Source organism: Pelecanus crispus, chromosome 1 (genome assembly GCF_030463565.1).
Source record: "Pelecanus crispus isolate bPelCri1 chromosome 1, bPelCri1.pri, whole genome shotgun sequence".
Taxonomy (NCBI): Eukaryota; Metazoa; Chordata; class Aves; order Pelecaniformes; family Pelecanidae; genus Pelecanus; species Pelecanus crispus.
In genome coordinates, this window is record NC_134643.1 from 35,212,681 (window position 1) to 35,235,114 (window position 22,434).

Consider the following 22,434-nt stretch of genomic DNA (forward strand, 5'->3'; position numbering starts at 1 on the left):
CAGCCGCCGCGGCCCCTCACTGGGCTGGGACGGGGCGCCGGGCTATGGGGCCGGGCGGGCTTGCGGGGCGCCTCCCCGAGGGCTGAGGGGAAGGGAGCGGAGAGCTCGGCGGGGCTCTCCGTGGAGACGCGGCGCGCCTCTTCGCCGGGCTGGAAGGTGTGTCCAAGCGCATTCATTATGTCAGCCGGGGGGACGGGGAGTGATGGACGCGGCCAACAATGCCGCCTTGCCCGGCAGCCCCCCGGGGGAAGGGGGGTAAGGGCGGGGAGCTGAGCGGACCCGACCGCGTCCTGGGGCGGGGGTGGCTGCCCCGCGTTACCCGCCCCCCCCCCCCCCCGGCCCGCCGCCATGTCGGGAGGCCGGGGGCGCCCCGGGGCGCCCCCGGCCTCCCGACATGGCGGCGGGCCCGCGCTTCCCGCTGTGGGGCTGCACCTGTGTGGAGAGGAAGGCAAAGGCCTCTGGCCTCCGTCCCGGCGGGGAGGTGGCTCCGGTGGTGGCCGCGGCGAGATCATGTCGACCTAATGATCCCATGAGGTAATGGGAAGATAGTCATTAGCTCACTCCCTCTGGGCATTTTTATCTGGCCTTTTTTTTTTTTTCCCCCTTCCCTTTAGTTACCCCCCCCCCCCCCCGACATACACACATCCTGGATTTTCAACATTTGTCTCAATTAATCTGATTAAGGTCAGCGCGGCGCTGTTAATCATGTTTTCCTCGAGCTGTGGGACGATGCTTGCTGTTGGCCTAAACATCCTTTGGCAGGGGTGGCTCTGTCCATTTTTACTTCCTTGCACGTATTCTTATTTATTTTCTTACAAACCATGTCATGTGGCAAAGATGTCTCATTTTCCAGTTCAAACATATATGCAGAAAGTTAAAACTGGACGTTGTTCCCTAAGACCTGAAAGCATCTCCCTGTTCTGTGGAGAAATCCTTTTCTTTCAGAGCAGCTGTTCACCAGTCTCAGGGTTATTTTCTGCAAAATCCTCTGGAGCAGGTGTGTCCCTTATTTTTTTTTATAGCAGTAGGAGCATAACCCCTTGGACATCAGGGTAGTCCATAGCCAAGACCAGCTGGAAAAGTGGAATGATCTGTGTCCTCAGACAGCAGGCGGGAAGGATGGTTTAACTGCTGCGGTACTAATACCTTGGGAGATGTAAATTAAGCACTCAGATGTCCCAAGCTTTTCTTCATGTCCTTGGGTAGATTGGCCCTGCCAGTGTTTGGGCACTTTACTCCGTTGGCACCCAGATGATGTTACCTGTGGTACAACAGGTGTCAGAGTTGATAAGGATGCTTCACACCAGGGGCCCATGTAGTCTGACCTTCTGTCTTCAGCAGTGGCTGTAAGTATGAGGAAGAGTAAGACCAAGACAAGTGTGTCTGATAGTTTTGCCCTGATGCACTCCCATTCTCTAATTGTTCTCGGCTTAAAGGATTTCCACAGTTTAAGCACTTATATTTACAGATCTGAAGGCCTTCATCTTTGTACACTCAAGACATTAATGCAAGTATCTTACCTGTGAGCATTTTGAGACTGGAGTTGCCTCTTGCCATAGAAAGGACAGAATCTAGCCTGGTGGATCCCAGAGTACATCTGAAGGTAATATGCATCATTGCAGTATTAAGATGCAGAAATGTATATTTATCATGTCTAAGGGAAAGAAGCGAGTCTTCCCAGGAAGGCACCTGCTTTTGAGCATTGCAAGTAGCTGCATTTCCAATTACCCCTCGGAAATTTATTCACACTTAAGGATTTATTCTGTCTTTCCTTTCACTGACCAAGTTCTCACAGAGTTCCCAAGGGCCTGGGACACTGAAAACCATAATTCAGCACTTGGGAAAGTGCAGTTAGTCCATCCAGCTGTGCTGCATGAATAAAAGGTATTCACCAAGGAAAAGATGGTTGTCAAAGACAGTAGCTTTCAAAGACGGGCTTGGGGTTCGGTTTCTTCCAAAGCTATTTCTCATGCCAGAGTGGCTACTATTGTGTTAATCTCGGCTGTGTAGTTCAGTAAAGTATGATTAGCAAATTGCACATTTCTGTGAAACACAAGCCCTACACATGTAGCATATGACAGTTTGCTCTGCTCCATGGAGGAGAGTGATCAGTTGCCCCATGGTGGGTTAACAATTCATATCGGGTTTCATCTGTACTTCTGGGGTTCAACCCATTCATTACAATGTGTGTTTAAGCAGTTCCCCTCCTGTTTTCATCTATCAGTGGCCTCTCACTCACATTCTGGCTCCGCTGTCATAGCTGTACCAACAAAGCACCGTGAACCAGATCAGAGAACTGATCCCAGTTTTAAATAAGACAGTCAGAAAATACTGTTTTTCAAGAGACTCCCAGTGCAGACCTAAAACCTGTTGTGTGAGCTTAAGTAAGAATGGTAGAGTAGAATAGCTGAATGAACTCATTAAACCAGGGTAGCCTCTGAGCACTTTGTCTCTGGGACACATATCTATAGCCCTGCTGAGCAGGAGCTAGCAAATTCTGTTTATCCTCTGGGCATGTGATAATCAGGTACACTCAGGCCCAAGAGATGTTACCTGTCAAAAGCTGGAGAGCACAGTACAAGAAAGTATAGGTTCCTCGTTCCAATCTGGGGTATGAACTGTTTTGAGTGTAAAAACAAGTGGCATCCTTAGACCCAGATCCTTTCCAGTGAATGCAGCCTGGAAATGTGTGACAAACAGAGCCTTAGCCAAGGATCTGAAAAGTCACTGGATGTGTATTACCCAGATACATACAGTAAGTAGAGATGGTATTCGCATAGTGAATAGCTCTCATTTCATTTGGTTTTGCAAACTTGGAAGGTATTTACTCTGGATTTTGCCAATTTATTAATTTACTTTTACCTTAACCAGACTAAAGGAGAAGAAAGTTTGCCTTAACTGGCTATCTTGGCTTGCATCAGGTGATTGGAAAACATGAAGATACACTTTTTGGGTTGCAGAGCTTAAAAAATGGGGTACATGGAACATACATGAAATGCTCAGCACTCTCTGTTATGCCTTCCCCACTGGGGGTCCTGGGTACGGTCTTACTGCCAAGGCAGACAATTTATTTAACATACCAAGCACAAGATCTGTGCAACTAAATCAAAGTCTCCCTAATGATCGCTCTTCTACATCAGCTCTGCCCTTTCTCAGATGGCATTTCCATCCTCGAGCTGGGGGATCTCTCCCTTGCAGCTTTTTCCCTGTAGCAAATCGCATTAAGCTGAATCCTGCCTTTAGTTCAAACTTTTCTTACAAACCTCCCCATTGCTTAATTGGAAGCGTGCATATTAGCTGTCAGATGTTCCTCTTAACTTTTTTCCCAGTAATTTCTCACTAACTTCTTGATGTTTTATTTACTTTCTTCTAAAGCTGCCAGATATATGGCTAGTCATAAGCTGCAGCAGTCAACCAGAAAATCCAAATAACAGAAACAATTCTTTATTCATTTCTTTATTTTACACTCTACCAGATTCAATCAGCATCTACATTATTTGCCAGATTTACATACATTTAATTTTCCTATGAGCCCTTTTTGACAAGGAGAACCTTTGGCTAAGACAACTGCTTAAGGTTTAAGCAGCTAAGGTTTACGTCCGCGTGCCAATAAATTACTCCAAGGTATCCAGAGGATAATGGGGAGGCTCCTTTATTTTACTGCATAGGGTATTTTGGAAACCAGTAACATAGGTATCTCAGAAGAAGATGTATTTTCCAGGACCTTGTGACAGCAGCAGCTGAAAAGCCTTTTAATTCAAAAGCAGCATGTGAATAGGGGAACAGTCCTACCTAGCCCAGGGCAAATTCACACTGCGCTGTTCCTGAGTAAGAGTTTTCCCAAAGGCATCTCCAAGCAGCATGGATAAAATGCCTAAAATTGATTTAAGAAGATAAATTAGTCATTTAAATGCTCTTTACATTATATTAAAATCAGATACACAAAAACTTCAGCACACCTGCCATTTCTGGGCCTGAAGACCTCACGTGGTGTGAGCTGTCTGCCTCCATGCTTCCAAACAATGTTCCTCTTTGGCAGCCTGAGATGCTCCAACTGTATTACTGCCATTTTATTGCATATAGCCAGGAACAGGGATCTTGATACAGAAACAGACGCACGCTTGCAGGAGACTGAGATGAGGTAATTGAATACAGGTCTTTTCTAATGCTCTCTTTGCTTAGGCGTGCTAAAGGCAGCTCTACGCAGTCATAATTTTACTGGATTCTGTGTATGACACTTTAGCAACATCTATTTGACCTCACTTAATTAATTATTTCCAACTTTGCTTTTCCAGCAAAAATAATGCCATACTCTCTCTACTCTTCTGCTTGTAAGCTTTGGAGCAACATATTCTAGCTAAAGGAATAATACACAAATCCTACCAGAGAGCACATGCACTTCTTCAGATTGATCCTGAAGTTCTCTGGCAAAAAAATGCCCTGGACTTAGCCATCAAAATGCACTTCTAATAACATAACTATGCCATTTTCTAAGTTAGATGCATTTTCCACACTCTTGGAGACAGGTGTCTCACACTGTTTCGTCTAACCTAAGCATGGTAGACCACAGTCTGCAAAAGTATGTTGTTCAAAATAATACCAAGCTTGGCAAGCTCAGGCTGGATGATGTCATCACTGCAGAGCTGCTGTAGGCTTTTAGGCAGATTTTGCTCTAAATTTCCCTTCCTCACTCAAAAATCGCTCCCTTGACATTTGGGAGATAATCGTATATGTGGAGGCTGAGTGTCCTGGCCTAAGAAAGCAACTCACCATCAGGTTTTGCTGTTTTGGGTACAAATCACTCTGGTTAGCTCCAACCCAGAGACACCACAGAAGAGCAGTGATAGAAGTAGCACAGGTACTCAGCAAACTAGGAGCAAAGCTCCTGCTCTGCAGGAGGGATTTCAGTTTTGACCATAAGTTTATTTCTGTGTTCTTGTAGCATCCCAAACTATTCTGGCTTACACCTGCTGCTTTGTGCACCATTGTCGTGGTTTAACCCCAGCCAGCAACTAAGCAGCACACAGCCACTTCCTCACTCCCCCTCAGTGGGATGGGGAAGAGAATCAGAATAGTAAAAGTGAGAAAACTCATGTGTCAACATAAAGACAGTTTAATAGGTAAGGCAAAAGCCATGCAAGCAAGCAAAGCAAAGAATTCATTCACTATTTCCCATTGGCATGCAGGTGTTCAGCCATCTCCAGGAAAGCAGGGCTCTATCACCCGTAACAGTTACTCAGGAAGACAAATGCCATCACTCTGAATGTCCCCCCCTTCCTTCTTCTTCCTCCAGCTTTATATGCTCAGCATGATGTCATATGGTGTGGAACATCCCTTTGGTCAGCTGGGGTCAGCTGTCCCAGCTGTGTCCCCTCCCAGCTTCTTGTGCACCCCCAGCCTACTCGCTGGTGGGGTGGGGTGAGAAGCAGAAAAGGCCTTGACTCTGTGTAAGCACTGCTCAGCAGTGACTAAAACTGTGTTATCAACACTGTTTCCAGCACAAATCCAAAACATAGCCCCATACCAGCTACCTGGAAGAAAATTAACTCTATCCCAGCCAAAACCAGCACAACCATGAAGCTTAAGGCACAGTTCAAATAAAAGGTATGGCACCTGCATGATGTGCGCATGAACCTGTTATAAGCTGACTTCTTAAGCATAGCTTACACCAAAAAATGTTGCGGTGACTTGTACTGTGCAGACTTTTGCTGGACGAGTGTTACCTCCACCACTTTAGGATTTGGTCTCCCACAGGCAGCCTAAGGAAGCCTTTGGTATCTCTTTCTAGGAAAGGGCAGGGTGTGGAAGGAGAGGAAAATTAGATTTGTGCACTCTGGCCAGAGTTTGCATGCAACAGCAAGGGGCAGCCTCAAGGAGAGCCTGGGTGGGCTTGTGTTGGATTTGGGCTTCAGCTGTAGATGCCCACACAAGCCACTTGCAAGCCTCCCAAACCTTGCCAGCTGCCTTTTGAGGGAGGAGCAAAACTGGCATCCAGCCCACAACATTAGAAGATTTGGGGCACCCTGTTGTTGCCATTTTAATTTCTGAGGAGGCAGTTTGCCTTGACACTTAGTTCTCTTCCTACCTCCTGCTGGTTTTTTTTTTTACAGTCCTGACATCCTGAAAGCAATATAAACTTTGCCAGGTTAGTCAGGCTTTTGAGAAGTCTAGATTTAGCTAAAGCATTTCACAGCACTCCCGGCTGAACTTAACCATTCACCAGGAAACTCTGCTGTGCTTAGGAATCACCATCATTCTGAACAAACACAGATGGAATTAGCATTCTTTCAATCCAGTTCCATAAAAAACTTCAAGAGCTCAGTTTCGAATGACTGAAGTCATTTCCGCCAAATCTGGCTTGGCATTAGATCTCAGCAAGTTGCAAAAAAATACACAGAAGTGAAATGTTGAAGTGTGAAAAGAAATTGATTCCCTGTCAAGTTATGTTGCAGATGTGCACAAATTCTTACTGCAGCATGCACCCTAACTTTTGTGCATGATTTTAACACATGTTGAAAGCTAGCTATATGGATGTGACTCAAACTTTTAAAACTCTGCTTCTCCCTGCAGAAACCACACATGGAAAACTTCAGTCCTACAGGATTTTACTTGGAAATTTCATTTTCATAGTTTGGATTTTTTTTCACCTCTGTGACATATCTGGAATAAAGTGGAGCGTATGAAAGAGAGCTTCTATAATGGAACTTGTAATTCACATTTAATTAGGCAGTAGCAGGATCTACTGCTCCTACTCTGATACAAAGGATTCAGAAGGCAGTATATAAAACATACAGTGCTTTCTCAGATTATATTCCTAAGAACAAATCATATTTACAACTGTGCTGATGTGAAGTACAGAGCTCATCCAATAGTCTGTCCGGCGTCATCTTCTATAACTTGGTATGATTTACAGCAGTGTTGATACTTCAGGCATCTGGTGATATAAAAAACAGAGCAAGGTGTTTTCTGAATGTCTTGGGTATTTCACACAACTTCTATTGTGAACCTTTGTCCTCTTGGGAAAGTGATGGTGTTAGAGACTTATGTAATTGTTTTAAGGAATGTTTTTGGATATTGGATTAACCAGCTGAAATCCATGTAGTGCTCAAAAGTACCAGGTATTTCTGTGGTCAGAGCACTGTGATCCTCTCAGATCATAGTTTCAGGCTGTATTTTTAGCAAAAGACTAAATTATTAAATGATCTTCTAATAATTTATAGATTTAAGTAGTTTAAGGAAAGTGAGGGGGTCACAGTTTTCTTTATTTCCCCCCACTTTCCAGGAGGCTTCCTCTGCCCATTCTCTCCCATGGTCCATCGTCTCCCTGTTTCCCATTTTATGGCTGCTGCCACAGTTTCCAAAGCTGTGGCATCTTCAGGTCAGAGGGTACAGCATGCTGCTGCACTGCTCCAGCACAGGTGAGTCTCTCTCAAAATAACTGGGACAGATGGACAGTCTTTTTCTATTCCCTACATATGTTTCAATTAATGTACTTGTTTCTTTACTGTACCGAGAAGGGCCCTACAATAAGACACATGCAGATAATGCTATTAAAAGAGAAATCAGTTACCATCATATTATCAGAGGGTGCATACCCCCCCCCCCCCCCGGCTTACTTTGAAAAGAACAAATTCAGTAATTTTTTTAAACATTGTTCCTTAAACTTTAGAAATAATTGTCTCCCAAAAAATGGCAGAGAATCAAGGGGGAGTGGGGTATGAAAAAGAGAATATTTGCCCACTTATTGACATAATTAATTTCTTTTCAACTTTGTAACGTAATGCAGGGGATCACTTGAGGTGGGTTACTGCATTCAGAAGCATTTTACCCTCAGAGGTGAAGGTTCACAGTTTGGTTAGGTCCCAAATGGCTGACTTGGATGACTCTGGCACTTCCTAACTGAAGTGTTAGGTAGTATAATGAAATTTCAAGGCAAAGAAAAACACAAATAGCTTCTGCAGTTGTGAAAGAAGTAAAATCTTGACAGCTAGGTCTCAACCCAGCATTTACAATACAATTACGTGGTCCATTAGTCAAGCAAAAGTCCCACTTAGGTAACACTGCATAGAAAGTACTGGACTGGTTTCCTGTGGCAGTTTCTCTCCGCTGCACACCATCATAACGTGATGGAGTTTTTATTTTTTCACCAAGAGAGGCAAGGCTGTTACCAGAATAACAAAAACGAAATCTAAATTCAGAGCAAAGGGGACAATGTGGACTGAGCTGGACATGCTTTGCAAATAGTGCAGAAGAAATAAGAGGTTTGGCCACATTTTGCTTAATAACAAACAATTAAATAAAGCAGCATTGTTGTTGAATATAGCCATTCTTTTATCCAAGGACACCATCTTTTCTCTTTCTACAGGTGGAATGACTGTAATCTATTTTCAAAGGAAGAACAGTGCAATTGCCAGTTTGGTGTTAGTAATTGAGCACTTTGCCTGCACAATTCAGGGACCGTCTTTTGTTATAGGACTAGCCAAGGTGTTACTGAAGAAAATAGTAGTATTTCAGTGTGGTATTCTTGAAAGGTTCGAGCCTACCTGATCCAGCTAGCTGAAAGGTTACATGCCGTGCTGATCGTGGTAGCTGAGCACCACTAAAGTCAAGATGACCATTCATATTAGTTAGGCTTTTGGAGAACTGGGCCTTATAATTTCCCAAAGGAAATCTCACTGTTTAGCTATCAGAGCTTTGCTGTGTTGTGGCAATTTTTCTGCTCACAAAGGAACCTTTCATTATCATGGTAAACAATAACAGATTGAAGCAAAAACCCCGAATATCCTGCTTCTTAGGAAACAAGCATAAATGCTTTGCAAACAATTTGGGAGGTGGGGGGGAGAGAAGACAAGGTCTGCGAAACTGCAGTGGGGGTTATGGTCCAGCAGGAGAGTAGGTGGGGAATCTTGCATGGCTGTTGACTGCTGGACAAAGCTTTTATTGCTACGAGCAACATAGGGACCGGGCAGCCTGACCGAGCACACTGACCCAAAGGAAAGCAGGATTTCTGCAAGCAAAGAGAATAGAGCCCATATCTACCCACCCTAATTTCTCCTAGTGGCTTCAGTGGGGCAAACTGACAGACTGAGGCAAGTTTCCTGCTAAATAATCTGCAAAATGGTATTTTGCATTTCAGTAGTAGTTTCTGGGAAAGTCTGCCCTACGTGGTACATGCCTTTTTTGTTGTTGCGTTTTACTTTGGTTTTTCCCAGACATAACTGTGTGACATGCAGAGGGCACCATGCCATGTGTGTCACATCTTTCCTGCACACGACCTATAGGTCTGTAAAATTCCCCTGTTTTTCACAGGAAGAGATAGTAATCCAGTAAAATCCAGTAAAAGCAGGATTGGAAAAATCTGTCAAGACTAAATACACTTTACAGTTTAAATAAACTTTATAGTTTATTTAAAATTAAATAACTTCATTTCTGGACTTTCTTTATTTTTAAGAAACTAGAGCTATCCCAGAAAACCATTAGCACTTATTAAAATTCCTCTGGAAATTTTTTGTTCACCAGACTATGGAAAAAAATATTTTTCAGCTGGTTCCTCATACAAATAAAAGATGTGTTTACTTCTGTTTACCAGCTTCTTACCAACAATGCTCTCCTCCGTTGTTTCCACAGCCCAAGATACCTGAATGTTTAAGCGCTTATCTATATGACTTCAGCCTTGTCTCATGTGAACGTCTGCCAGGCAGGAACTGGGCTGTCAGCTTCATCCCATCAAAAAGCCTTCCAGTGCCATGAGCTGAAGGCAGGTTCCAATTGTTAAGTCATTCTGGCCCGGGATGAATTTAAAGGCAGGCTCCTGTAGCTAGCGGAAGTTGCTGGAGGCAACGGCTCAGCAAAAGGCATTAAAATCATATGTCTCATAATTATTCTTTTGACTCAATTACCCATTTACTCTTTATTTTTATATCCAGTGGAACCTGAGGGCAGCAAATACTGCATAAGGGGAACAAATCCTGTATAATAGTTCTTGTTTTGGTACATTCACTTAGTGGTGATTTATTAAGGGCTGCTGAATAAGCCTGATTAAAATGCATAAACAGTTCTGAACAGTAAACAACCATGTCTAAGGATGAAAAAATGGGACCCACATGCTGTGCATGGAAATTGCCCTTAACAACATGGCCTATTGTTGAACAGATAGGAAGCCAAAGGTTGCTTGTAATCAAATTTGAAGTTTCCCATCACTTATAAAAGCAACACTTCCTTGTGCAAACGTTTCAATTTGTTGCTGTTAAAAACTGCTTCCTGACTTAATCCCTACAGGAACACACAATTTCTTTGATTGTCAGGTAGAAAGACAATTTCAGCTAAAGTAACTTTTAGATTTAGACAAAGTAAAATAAATAAGCTTAGCCCAAGCGTTCCTGCAGCAATAAAATCTGCATAGTTTTCTAAGATTAATTAGAAAAAATGACCCATTGCATCAATTTAACCTCTTCTGAAAATTTCAGCAGTACTAACCTCCTAACTTTGTATGGCAGCTAGAAGCTCCCTGCAGATTTTTTATTTTTCCCTTAACATGGTTAATTAATTACAGAAATTTTCATATTAAATATCTGATCTAAGGTACACTAAAAAAACATAGTCTTTCCATTGTCGGGGGGACTTTGAGTCATGCTTAGAGCAAACACAGGTACATTTCAAAAAACAGAAGTTGCTTTTGATTACTTTGACAAATACAGCTTCAGAGCAAGGAAACCCCAGTCCTAACTGAACTATAAATGCCATTACATTTCCCTCTGGACACAACGGGAGCTTTGCCAGAGGCTTCCAGGGAGCCAAGATTTCACCCACTACATTTGAAGTCTCTGAACAAAATGATGTCTCCCTAACATTGTTAAAATATTTTTTTCCTGTAACAAATAGGAGCAAATTGTATTTAACTATGTCCTCATGTATAAAACATGATTCTCTATTACCTGTTGTCTTTGAAAGGTCCTAGAGACTTAGAAGTCCCTACCAACTGGAGAAAGGCAAATGTTGCACCCATCCCCAAAAAGGACAGGCTGGGGAACTACAAGAACTAAGGATACCTTGTGGGATTCAGCAAGGACAAATGCCAAGTGCTGTCCCCAGGAGGGAGGGACACCTGCAGCAGCCCAGGCTGGGGAGGGACAGGCTGGGGAGCAGCTCCGTGGGAACGGCCCACCCTGGGGGCCCGGTAGGCAGCTGTGTGCCCCAGCAGCAAGGACGACCCGCTGCCTCGTGTATGAACAGGGATGCAGCCTTTGGACTGTGGGAAGGGATGGTTCCCCATTTCTCAGCACTTGTTGGACCACATCTAGATACTGTGTCCAATTTTGAGCCCACCAATGCAAGAAAGAGATTGACAAACTGGAGTGAGTTCAGCAGAGGCCCCCAGGCTGGTTGGGGACTGGAGCACTTGCCCAGTGAGGAGAAACTGAAGGACCTGGGCTTGTTCAGCATGAAACAGACACAGCTTCAGGGGGCAACCAACAGCCCCCCAGGACCTACGGGGAGGTTAGCAAGAAGATAGAGTCAGGCTCTTCACAGCAGTTCATGGAGAGAGAACAAGAGGCAACAGGCATAAATTGAAACAAGAGGGGTTCAGACTGGATAGAAGGAAAAACTTTTTTCCCATGAGGACAGCTGGGCAGTGGAAGAGGCTGCGCAGAGAGGCTGTGCAGTCTCCATCCCTGGAGGTTTTCAAGACCCAACTGGATAAAGCCCTGAGCAACCTGGTCTGAGCTTGGAAGTTCCACCTCCTTTGAGCAGGAGGTTGAACTAGAGACCTCCTGAGGTCTTTCCAGCCTGAATTATCCTATGAGCCGATTCTAGTATTCAGGAATGAAGTTCCTGACAACAGGTCTGTATAAGCTACTCTACAACATCAAACCAATTTTTAATAATGTTGTAATTGGGAATTTTCCATGTAGTAGGCGTTACAATGTATATTGGACCTTGAGAGAGAGCTGCCTGACCTGAGAGAAGGTGGTGAAGAAAGACTATTACCAGACCTTTCTGGAGAATCTCTACGTCCCTTACTTACAGGTCTTTATACTGGGATAAGACTAGGATCCACAAAACCTCAAGTCCTTCTCTGTTTAGGCATCTTCTGGGTAAAGATTATAAGCTCCTGTTTTTGCAGATACCTTTTTTTAGACCAAAATACTGGGGGGTTTTGTTTCATATATCACAGGGCCATGGCACTTGAGCTGAGCACAGTGAGGACTAGGAGGCCTGTGGGGCAGGAGAGAAGGCATTAAGAAAAGCCCCACTCTGTGACCTGGGGATGAGTCCTCGTGTTCTAGGTTTTGCATCAGCTGGCCCGAGGCTGCCTAGCTGTACACCTGGCTAAAACATAAAAAATGGGTATTGTCTTTGTCACTGAATGTATTTTGGCTAAAAGAGGCCCTAACTACTGTATTTAATTTTAAGGTTTTCCATCCATTATACACACCCGGGTTCTGCTGAACAAAATGGGCCCTTCCAGAGATATTGGCAAAACCAAACCTATGTGTGGGCTCCAGTGAAGGCTTAAGCATGGGACGGATGCTGGGGTGCTGACCAAGGCAGACCTTGGGGGTCTGACCAACTTCCATGGGCCGTGGGAGAACTTGGAGCCCGGGGGGCATTTAACTGTTGAAAATACAGGTTTTGTAGTTGCCCAAAAGCTCTTGAGAAGTCTGATTGGGCCAATCCTGCAGACACAGGGGCCTGTAATCATACTTCGAAGGTTATGTCCGATAAGGATCTGGTTGAAAGCATATGGTTAAAATATCTGAGGGTTTCTGTTGGAGCTAATCATAGCTAGAATGATTATAGTCAGTAGGAGGGTACTTACATCTTTGGAAATTAACTATTTTATAAGCAGTATGAACCAGCAATAGTATTTTACATCCTAACCACAGAGTTACTCAATGTTTATGAAGTCAAATATAAAAAAGAAAGTTCTGTCTCACCTTTGTTTTGGGCCTTACCCTATTTAGGCATTCAACTTGGAAAACTCCTAAGTCAAAGTTAGTGAAAACATCATTATCTATTTTAGGAATACTTCTTTTCAAATTAGAATAGTGTTCATTGTCTTGGTGGACTGGTGGCTTTTTTCTGACATGGAACGCTATTTCAAGCGTGTGTTAATACTGTTAAGCTTTCACTTAAGATTAAAGTTATACCTTGAATATTTTAAGAGTGATGGGATTCAGAGTATCAGGGGGTGCAAGGCTGTATGCATAAAACTGTGCTGCGGTGAAAATACAGAATTGCATATAAGAAATCCTCTTTTTCTTCTTTTCATACTTTACAGGTCAACATGAAAGAACTGTTGTTTCTGTAGATTAGAAGCTCCTCAGATGTGAGATACGCTATGTTATTACCTGCACTCGGTGTCTTTTGCATTCTTCACTTGTCTGCTTTTAATGTGCCGCCAAATTAGCATACCAAGCTGTAGATATTCATTTACATTTTGCTATCCAAGAAAACAAACAGCAAAGGAGCTATTTCCTTTCCCAGAATTTTACAAGTATCAAGCAGTGTATTTAAATTTCTGTTATTACTCTAAAAACCTTTTTCTGATTATTTTCACAGAAATATGAGAATAAATTTTGACAATAAATGTGATCTAAGATTCTTTACTTTAAAATATCTGTCTTTGCCAATACTTTCAACCATTCATTTTCTTCACTTAACTAAAACTCAGCCTTACAATTTTTTTCTGCTTTGCACAAATGTGCATCTGTTACAGAGTGTTTATATATTACTGGAAAAAATGCTATACCTAATTACAATTCTTATGACGTCCCTCAATTTATATCCATTTAATACAGCTCTCATTTCATTTAAGGAACCATTTTTCCCCGGTGTAAAATGTCACCATCAATACTGCATTTGATGATGTTACATATCAATCTTTTATGTGATACTAAATCAAAAAGCCTCTTTGTAGTCAACTTCAGATGTCTCCTACTTCACACCTGTCAGTTTTTATTGTCTTTCCCATGAAGAAGTTAATCACGTTAGTTAAACACAATATTCCCTTTATATATCCATGCCCACTAGTGCATATCCATTCATATGTTTCCCAGTTATCTTTCCAAATAATTCCTGAAACATTTTTTGTGTTTTGTTGTTTGTTTTTTTTTAATGTAACAAATCATACCTAGGTAGCACATATCTGGGAGGAGATCAGTTAACTGAAACACTGGGCCAACAGGGAGAAATTATTTAGGAGATATCCTAATGTTGCAAAGAGATGTAATTGCCAGGGAATGGCCCTCTGACATGTTTACCATGTGTTGTTTAACCTATCAGTTTTTGTCAGTCTGTCCATCCTATGTACATAAACTTTGATTCTGCATTAGCCATCTATAAGCACGTTACTGCACCCAGTAACCCCTATTTAACCCCTCTTCTCAGGTCATTGAAATAGAAGTCAAAAGGATGTGATCAATTACTCAATTAAGGTAGATTGTAATCTAGCCAGGTATTTGCATAGCACCTACTCCCTTGTATCCAATTACTTCTTTTCTTCTTTCTTCCCCACGCACTCACATAATTTAAATGTCTTATTCTTTTACTCTGCAGAATGAATAACATCTCAATGGTACCAGGTAAGGACCATTCGCTTTTCGTTATTAAAGTCATTACAGCTAGTCAAACACTTGCTGACAAAATGTTTTTGATTGGAAAACACTCATTTGAAAATACCACAATCATTTTTGTCTAGAAGTTCATTAACAAAACTGAAAACTTGTATTTTGTTACTATCGGCACTTGGTTTTAGTGCTAAAATACCGAGTAATCACTCTCATCAAAATGACACATTAAAATCATCTACATGTTTCAGGGGCAACACTTACCTGAAATTTCCCTTTGGAGGAAATGATAATGTCCCAAGTTACTATTCCAGTTGGGAATGCAATTTCAAAAGGTCAGAAGTGATCATGAAATAGATTACTTGCAGGGTTTATGGCTATGTGGTTTTCTGACTGCCCTCACGCCAGCCTCAACAGGAGGGCCAGTTTTTATTCTCAAGCTACTTGAAATACAACACTGCCCGTCACCACTGCAGGATCTTCTCTTTGACACTTACAGGCAATACCTCATCAGCTGCTGACAATGTGGGTTTTCTCTTACTATTGTGTCTAACTTACAAAAACGTTACTCTGTTTTGATTCAAAGTCCAGTCACCTCTTTGTTTTTTTCCTAGATATCAAACCCATAGCTGTACTTTAGTATGCTTTCATAACTCCACTTGAAGACACATTTGCAATAACCTAGCATCATCTGCCCTTATTAGACCCCTGCCCAACCTTTGCACCTCATACGATAAATCTCTCCTTCTTTTCAGTTCTCATGCACTCACCCTTTTCTTTGGTCTTGGTTAGACCCACCTTTATGATTTTTTGCCATTTGATACCACTTTAGAAGGCCTACTACTCTTATATTGTTATACAGGATCGTACCATTGTATGGGGTTCTGTTGAATTTCATGTATGATCCTTTGTAGGTGCTGTACATCTGGTTTATTTTTTATAAAGGTAACACTGGAAAGCGTAAATTTATTTTACACCTATTCTAGTTGTCCTATTATATATCCTAGATATTATATATCCTCCATATATATCCTCTCTATATATATCTCCTATTATATATGCTATAATATGCTAATTACTGTCATTATATTACACTTACTATATTATATTGTTTTTACATTATTAGTGGTAATATAATTGGCAAGTCTAGAGATCAGCTATTCATGGTCCATTGTGCAAAGAGCTGTATATGCAGATACAAAAATCGATATGAGTTTTATTTAGCCATAGGTACATTATGACTGTTCACTGATAGCACTTAGAAACCTTCATTTCTGTTTCAAGTAAGTCTGAAGAAAACTTTCAAGTTTTCTCTACTATCAGGTAGAGCATGGACCCTTGAAACATGGCAGTGAGGGTCCCATGCTATTTGTAAGATTTTAATACATTATTACTTTATTTCTTGCTCCTGTGGTGGTATGCAGCAGACATTAATTTTTAGCTCTCCCATCTCATCAAGGACTTGTCTCTAGGCACCTGGGAGTGAAATTCTGGTGAACACAACAGAACCCAGAGTAAAGATGCAGCTTATTCCAAGTAATTACTTCATCTAAAATAAAAATATTATCCTGAAAAATGTTGAAAGAATAATGTTAAACACAGCCTCTGCCTGTTTAAGAATGTCAGTAAATCCATACAGGAAACATTAAAATTGTCAATGACCTACTGGTGATTTTTATGCTACAATTTATCTAACAATTCTTCAAGCCATATAATTTTGCTGTTAAAGAGCAATAACTTTTAGTGGACTCAGTTCAATTAACTGCTGACTTAACTTTTCCTCTGTGTTGTAATTAAAAACAACAGCAGCTGGAAGAACAGTTTCTGCATTTGTTTGCACTGCTTCTGAGAGAACAAAGTGAAAATCCCGGATTATTGATGTGATAGCTTCAGGAGCCTTCCTGTTTACAGTATCTTGACCATGTCTCAGATTAAATATATTTGGAGGCCAAAGGCCAAAATTCTAGGCCACAGTCAGACATTCACTGCAGAAATGACAGTGCTTGTTTAAATGCTGCTGCCCCACTGTGCCCTCTTTCTCTGCATCCCCAAAGCAGAGATGGCAAAATAGGTTGTGTAAATGGCTCTGCATCTTCCTGAATCCAAATATCAGCAATATCAGGTAAATTTAATCAGCTGTGAAAAGTTGTTTAGGATAAACTCAGTGACTTCGCAGTGAAGACAGTATGAGTCCTTGCATGAGCCATTTCAGGCACGCTGCTGTTTGAGGCTATGTTGAAATTGCTGTTAAGTGGTTTCATATTTTTGTCCTCTGGCCCTCCCACTTGTCAAAGGTACTGTGAAGTTGTAGGTGGCTGCTATCCTCAAAAAATCTCCATTCATACTGCATGTGACCCAGACGACCAGCAGTTCCTTCCCTTTTCTACCACCTCACCGAATTGCACCCTTCTCAGCATCTCCCTTCATTCCTTTAATTGCCTTTGAATGAGGCACAGAGTTTTCCATTGGCCTCTTCCTCCCCCCTGGAATTTCTTTCAAAATTATATTAACTATTCTGGCTTAGTTAAAGGTAAGCTGAGATGAAACAGTTGGGGGCTGGAACTAAGGAACTCCAAAAGTTGTAATCTTATGAGTTGAGGCAATTACACAGAGATGGCATAGTAACTAAAAAATAACCAAACTGTGGCTGTGGAAATCCCCGGATTTTGCTTGGTAATGGATCTCCAACAAGCAGGGCACAGGCTTTTCTATGTTAGGCAGTGGTCATGGATAAATCACGCCTGATTTGCCAGGCAGGGTTCATTGACCAAGAATTGACTATGAACTTATTTGTCAGCAAACGTACAGCATTCCTGCACTGTGCCAGTGACCCAAATCCATTCTGGTGAGTTGGAAGGGATATGGCATTTCCTTAGCAGACTATTTTGATTGTATTTATTTTATATTGTATCCACTGATGGCACCAAATGATGGCTCTTTTTAAAGTAGAAAAATTCCACCTTGACTAACAGAACTAGTTTTGCTCACAGTGAAGATATACAGGTGTCATGCAGTGCTAATTTTGTATTGCTGTTGTGTTAAAGCAGAATAACAAATACTTGCCATATGTTTCTCCACTGATTTCACAGCATAATGTATATCAACATAAGGGAACAAGAGGAATACCCCACCTAGATGCCATGTATGTGTGAACAACAGTTTTCTTACTTCAGCTTCCCACACCTGGCCAAACCCAAAGCTGTAGTTATTCTGGTGTCAGTTGCCCTTTCTAAAGCAAAACCTCGCACAGTGAATGTGGGAAATGGCCAGGAATCTAAATAGGTTCTCCTGATGGAAAGATACCTTATTGTGAAATATTAAAAGGGATCTTTGCCAGACAAAATTATCTACACAATTTTCCTGTTTCCCTGAAAAATAAAAAGCCCTTAGGTTTGATGTAAAGTGGGTCCCTTTGGTTTGCAAATCTGTTGTTACTGTCTTTACAGAAAGTGTGGAAAATCTGAAAATGATACCAAAGGCTGCTGCCCGGCAAGCTGCCTGCTGCTGCCCAAGGCAATGAGCACCAGCTTTCAAAGAAAGCAAAATGATTTAAAAATCAATACTTCAGATTTTCATGTCAGAGTCTTAAATATGAAAAAAAACCCAGTTTAAAATATGGGTGAGACACTACCTACATCGTTGTGCTCAGAGGCTGAATCCTGCAAAAGCCTTCATGAACCAGTGTCTTATATAGGGAGATGTTTTATACTGAACCCAAAGCCATAGTGAACTGTGTTATCATCCGCTAATGGCACACAGGGTATTTGCCAAAGATGCTGAGGCTTTGTAGAGACAGGTAGACAGATGGACTATGGCCCAAGAAGAGCAAACTTGTTTTGTTAATGGCAGAAGAGCAGTTCTTTATTCTTATCTTGGTTAGAGTCAGATTCTGACAGCCTTCTGCAGCTTTTGTAGTGCCTTACTCCTTCAGTAACTCAGCTGCAATTCAGGAGAAGAAGAGCATTATTCAAGGCAGGTAAACAGAGCAGAACCTGGCCCTCGGTCAATAAGTGATTTGCAGAAAGGTCTTTTAAAAATGTACTGTGAATGACTGTTTACTTGCCTTCAGGCAGCAAACAAAGACAGCCTCCAAATCCCACTATAGCAATTGGCAAGTGTAATCCTACCCAGCGTGTTTCAGTTCATTTCAAATACACTGTCCTAAGTGAAATGGGAATTTCAAGGAAGCAAAGTTAAAAGATGCTGGCAAATGAATCTCGGCTACAAAGGCTGAAATGGGGGATTACAAATGAGCGATCCCTTTAGTTAGCCTGCTAAATTGGTGTGCAGGCCTGGAAAAAGAGAACAATGAACACCTCCTGACACCAGGCTGTTTGTCTGGTGAGTATCCCTCAGTGCAAATGTTGGTACTGTGTGAGTATTTTTTGTGTTTCTATAAAGTCCTAATGAGCTCCTTGGGTGAGAGTGAAACCCTTTGCTTTTTCACACTGTGCTCAAGACCCTTAAACTTCGTGGGGTCAGGCCTAAAGAAAGGGTAATGGACCATGAGGTCCAGCTTAATAGACCCGATATTAACACAGCAGCAAGAATGTCACCAAATGCAAAGTTTAGGGCAGGCAATGAATGAAGTATTTGTTACACTTAAATAATATACAAAGATTATAACAGAGTAGTAGCACTATATCAATGTCATCATGCGGGACTTTGAAAATCCCCCATGTATGAAATAACTTTGCAATGCATCCTTGTATTATAAACACCACAATTTACCTACATGCCCTAAATGATTAATTACATTAATGTGTGTTAAATGTCATATCTAGCCAATAATATTCATCAGAACTTCTCATTAATCTTGGTCCTTGAAAAACCTACGTGTAAGAAAAACTCTCTAATCTATCAGATTGCAGTATATTTGCATATGAGAAGCAAAGAGTTTATTCATTCAGTAGCTGAGATTCCAGTACTGGCAGATCAACAATTTTATTGGAAAGTGAATGAGATTAGTCACTTTTAGTTTAGCCCTGAAATGCTTATTTGTGCAAATAATGTTTCATCTGACTAATGAAGTTAATTGATAACTCATGCTAAATTATGAACCAATGTGGGGCCTGAGCCTTCTTGACTCAAAAAACGTTCATTTTAATATGAAACAATAAAGTAGTATGTGCTAATGAAAGCCTTAATCAAAGCAAAGGAATATAGTTATTTAGGAACACCAGGGATCAGCAATTCACTGGCTTATTTAGTAATTATTTAACTTTTTTTCATAGGCATACGTTTGTAAGCCCAGAACTGCTTAACACTACATTTGAATTAGCCCTATATTAAACTTTATTTGTAGGTAAGGAGCTTTTATTATTGTTTCCACTTTGTATTAGTTAGAAGAATTAAAATGTAGATCTAAATAGGGATTTGCTGAGCTTTCTGAAAGTGGCAAAAAGGCATTTATAAAAAAAATTTTTCATTGGGCAGAGTTTACTTTCTGTTTTAGTGACTAACTGAGAGCAAAATACTTTCCAATAATATACTTCAAGGAGCAGCTACTCTATGAGGAGTGTGTATTGTCCCTTTGAAATAAGGTCCCACACAGATGTATGGTGCTTGAAATGGGAAACACAAAAATTAAGCAGAAGAAATATTGGTAAAGTTAGTAATTATATTTAATTTGACAAAAATAAAAAATTCTTTTTACTTTGAAAAAAAGAAAAATTCACATGTGTAGATGCCTGACATCATTCTGACCTGGCATTCACCAGTATGTGCTTGCAGGTGATGAGAACGAAGAATGACCCCAACTTGTCTGGGGACTCCAGAGAGACAGGTGGGCTGGTCTTCTCTCTTGGTGAGCAAATGAAAATAATGGAGCGGCATTGCCTGCTTTTCTGCCATAGGCCAGTTGCAAACAAGTTATCTAAAATACAGATTTTTTTCTTCCTTCTGAGGTTAATTAAAGATTGCTGGGTTGATGGAGAACAGGTCCTCTTCCGGGCGCACCTTTCTTCCCACGGGGACTTTGTGTAGAAACTCGCACGCTGCTGAGCATTCCCTGAGTTGGCCAGGGAGATGGCCAGAGGTGCTGAGCTGGGCTGGCCCAACATCCAGAGGTGGCAGCAGAAACTGCACAAAAAACCTGAGCCCACAGCAGTTGCGTTTCGAAAGCCAACCGCTGAGCCTGCCCACATTTCCAGACCTCTCAGGCCTGGACAGCAAGCCAGGCTGTACAATGGAGGAGGAGGCCATGAAAAGCAAAGAGACAAATTGCTTCACTGACCTCTCTCTCGTGACTGCTTGTCCTGGTTTCGGCTGGTTAAACCATGACACTGGGAACCAAGGTAATTGCCAAGGCACCCGAAGAGGGTTAATATTACTGACTTTACTATTTGTTGCCTCTCATGATGTATTTCATGCTCATCCTCCGTTTTTGAAAGTTACTGTTTTAACATTTCATGTAATCATTAAAACATCATAAAACATAATAATCCTTTAAATATTAATTATGATTCTTAAAATATTTTGGAAAAAAAATGGTTCCCTGTGTTTTAAATCTTTGAACTCAGTGTTCCTGAGTAGGGAAGGAAAGTTAGTCGAACTCATGTATTCTAATATAATGTCCCAGACTGGTGTAGCTCAAAGCTTTGCATGGAGAAGCCCTACCTGGCTGAACCTGGCACTTTCTAGTAGCAGCACCGCTGGCAAGTTATCTCAAGAACAAGGGCACCAAAATTACAGTGAAGAAGGTGAGGCTCTGCTAGACCACGATGCTGGATAGAAATGCATCTCTAGTGCAGGAGTATGCATGTCTGCATGAATTATGAGCTTAAATTTTATCAATACTGAGTGACATTAAAGTGACATCTGCAAAACATCTTCCCTGACTTAGGACTGTGTTCCATTTTGAATTTGATTCGGGCACTTAGAAAACCAATTTCCTCCATCTGTCAATGAGGACATACTCAGAGATCCAGGGCAGTAGGTGCCTTTTTTCCCAGTGCAATGTGAGCAAAGTGACCAGAGACTATCAGATCAGAAGGAGAACAAAGCGACTTTCAAGTTTATCATCTGAGGTTAGTTCATACCATCCACGGTTGGTGAACATATGTTGCAGCCTTGAAAGAAAACAACAACTCTGCAGGATTTTAAGCTTTTTATTGAAAAATCATGAAGCCAGCAATTCAAAGTTAATTAAAATCTGAACCAAACTACTCTAACTTTAGGAAAACTAACTACAATGAAACAATCCAGTTATGAATCAAACTTAATGAGAATCAAAGTAATTATTGTATAAATAAAATATTATGAAGTCACAAATTATTTTGAGCAGTGGGTAAAATCATCAAGGAAACACTGTGCATTAAATCATGACTTTATGTAACACAAACTCCGAGGAGGACTTGAAATCTGCTCTCCTGGTTCTTGAACAAATGGTATGTGAAGTATTGAAATATGAGTACATATGCGTATATGAAATATGCCTTAGCTAAAGAGGCAAGTAGGGGGGTTAGGCTTTTCTGTCGTGTTTTCCACTGGTTAAGCTTAGACAGCTTCCTGCTCATCGTTTAGGTCTTCTAGATCACATTTCAGGTGTGATTCCAGGTAGCAGGTTTGAGATGCACTGATTGTATGGGGACCTATGCTCTTATTTTTGACAATCTGGCTCAGACCGTATGTCTCATGAAGTCTGGTGTAGATGATGCAGTAGTTAAGGAAAAAAATAACATCTTCAGATTGCACAGTCTTGGGAGCATGAGGGTTAGAGCTGTGGTCAGCCAATTTCATTTTTGTTTGATATTTCATACTGTGCAGTTCACTTTAATCACGAGGCTCCTCAGGCTAGCATGTTATGTGCCTTCTTGCTGTTCTCATTTGGCCTGATGACATTGGTGTTTTCCAGAGAAAACCA

At 41.4% G+C, this 22,434-nt stretch overlaps 1 protein-coding gene across 1 annotated transcript in view; it reads left to right on the plus strand.

Moving 5' to 3' along the window:
• Positions 1–394: 394 nt before the first annotated feature.
• The window catches only part of ANO6 (anoctamin 6), a 119,203-nt gene continuing 97,163 nt past the window's right edge, over positions 395–22,434 (plus strand). Inside the window, 2 exon segments of the mRNA XM_075727890.1 lie at positions 395–534; positions 14,560–14,585. Coding sequence (XP_075584005.1) covers positions 395–534; positions 14,560–14,585 — 166 coding nt within the window.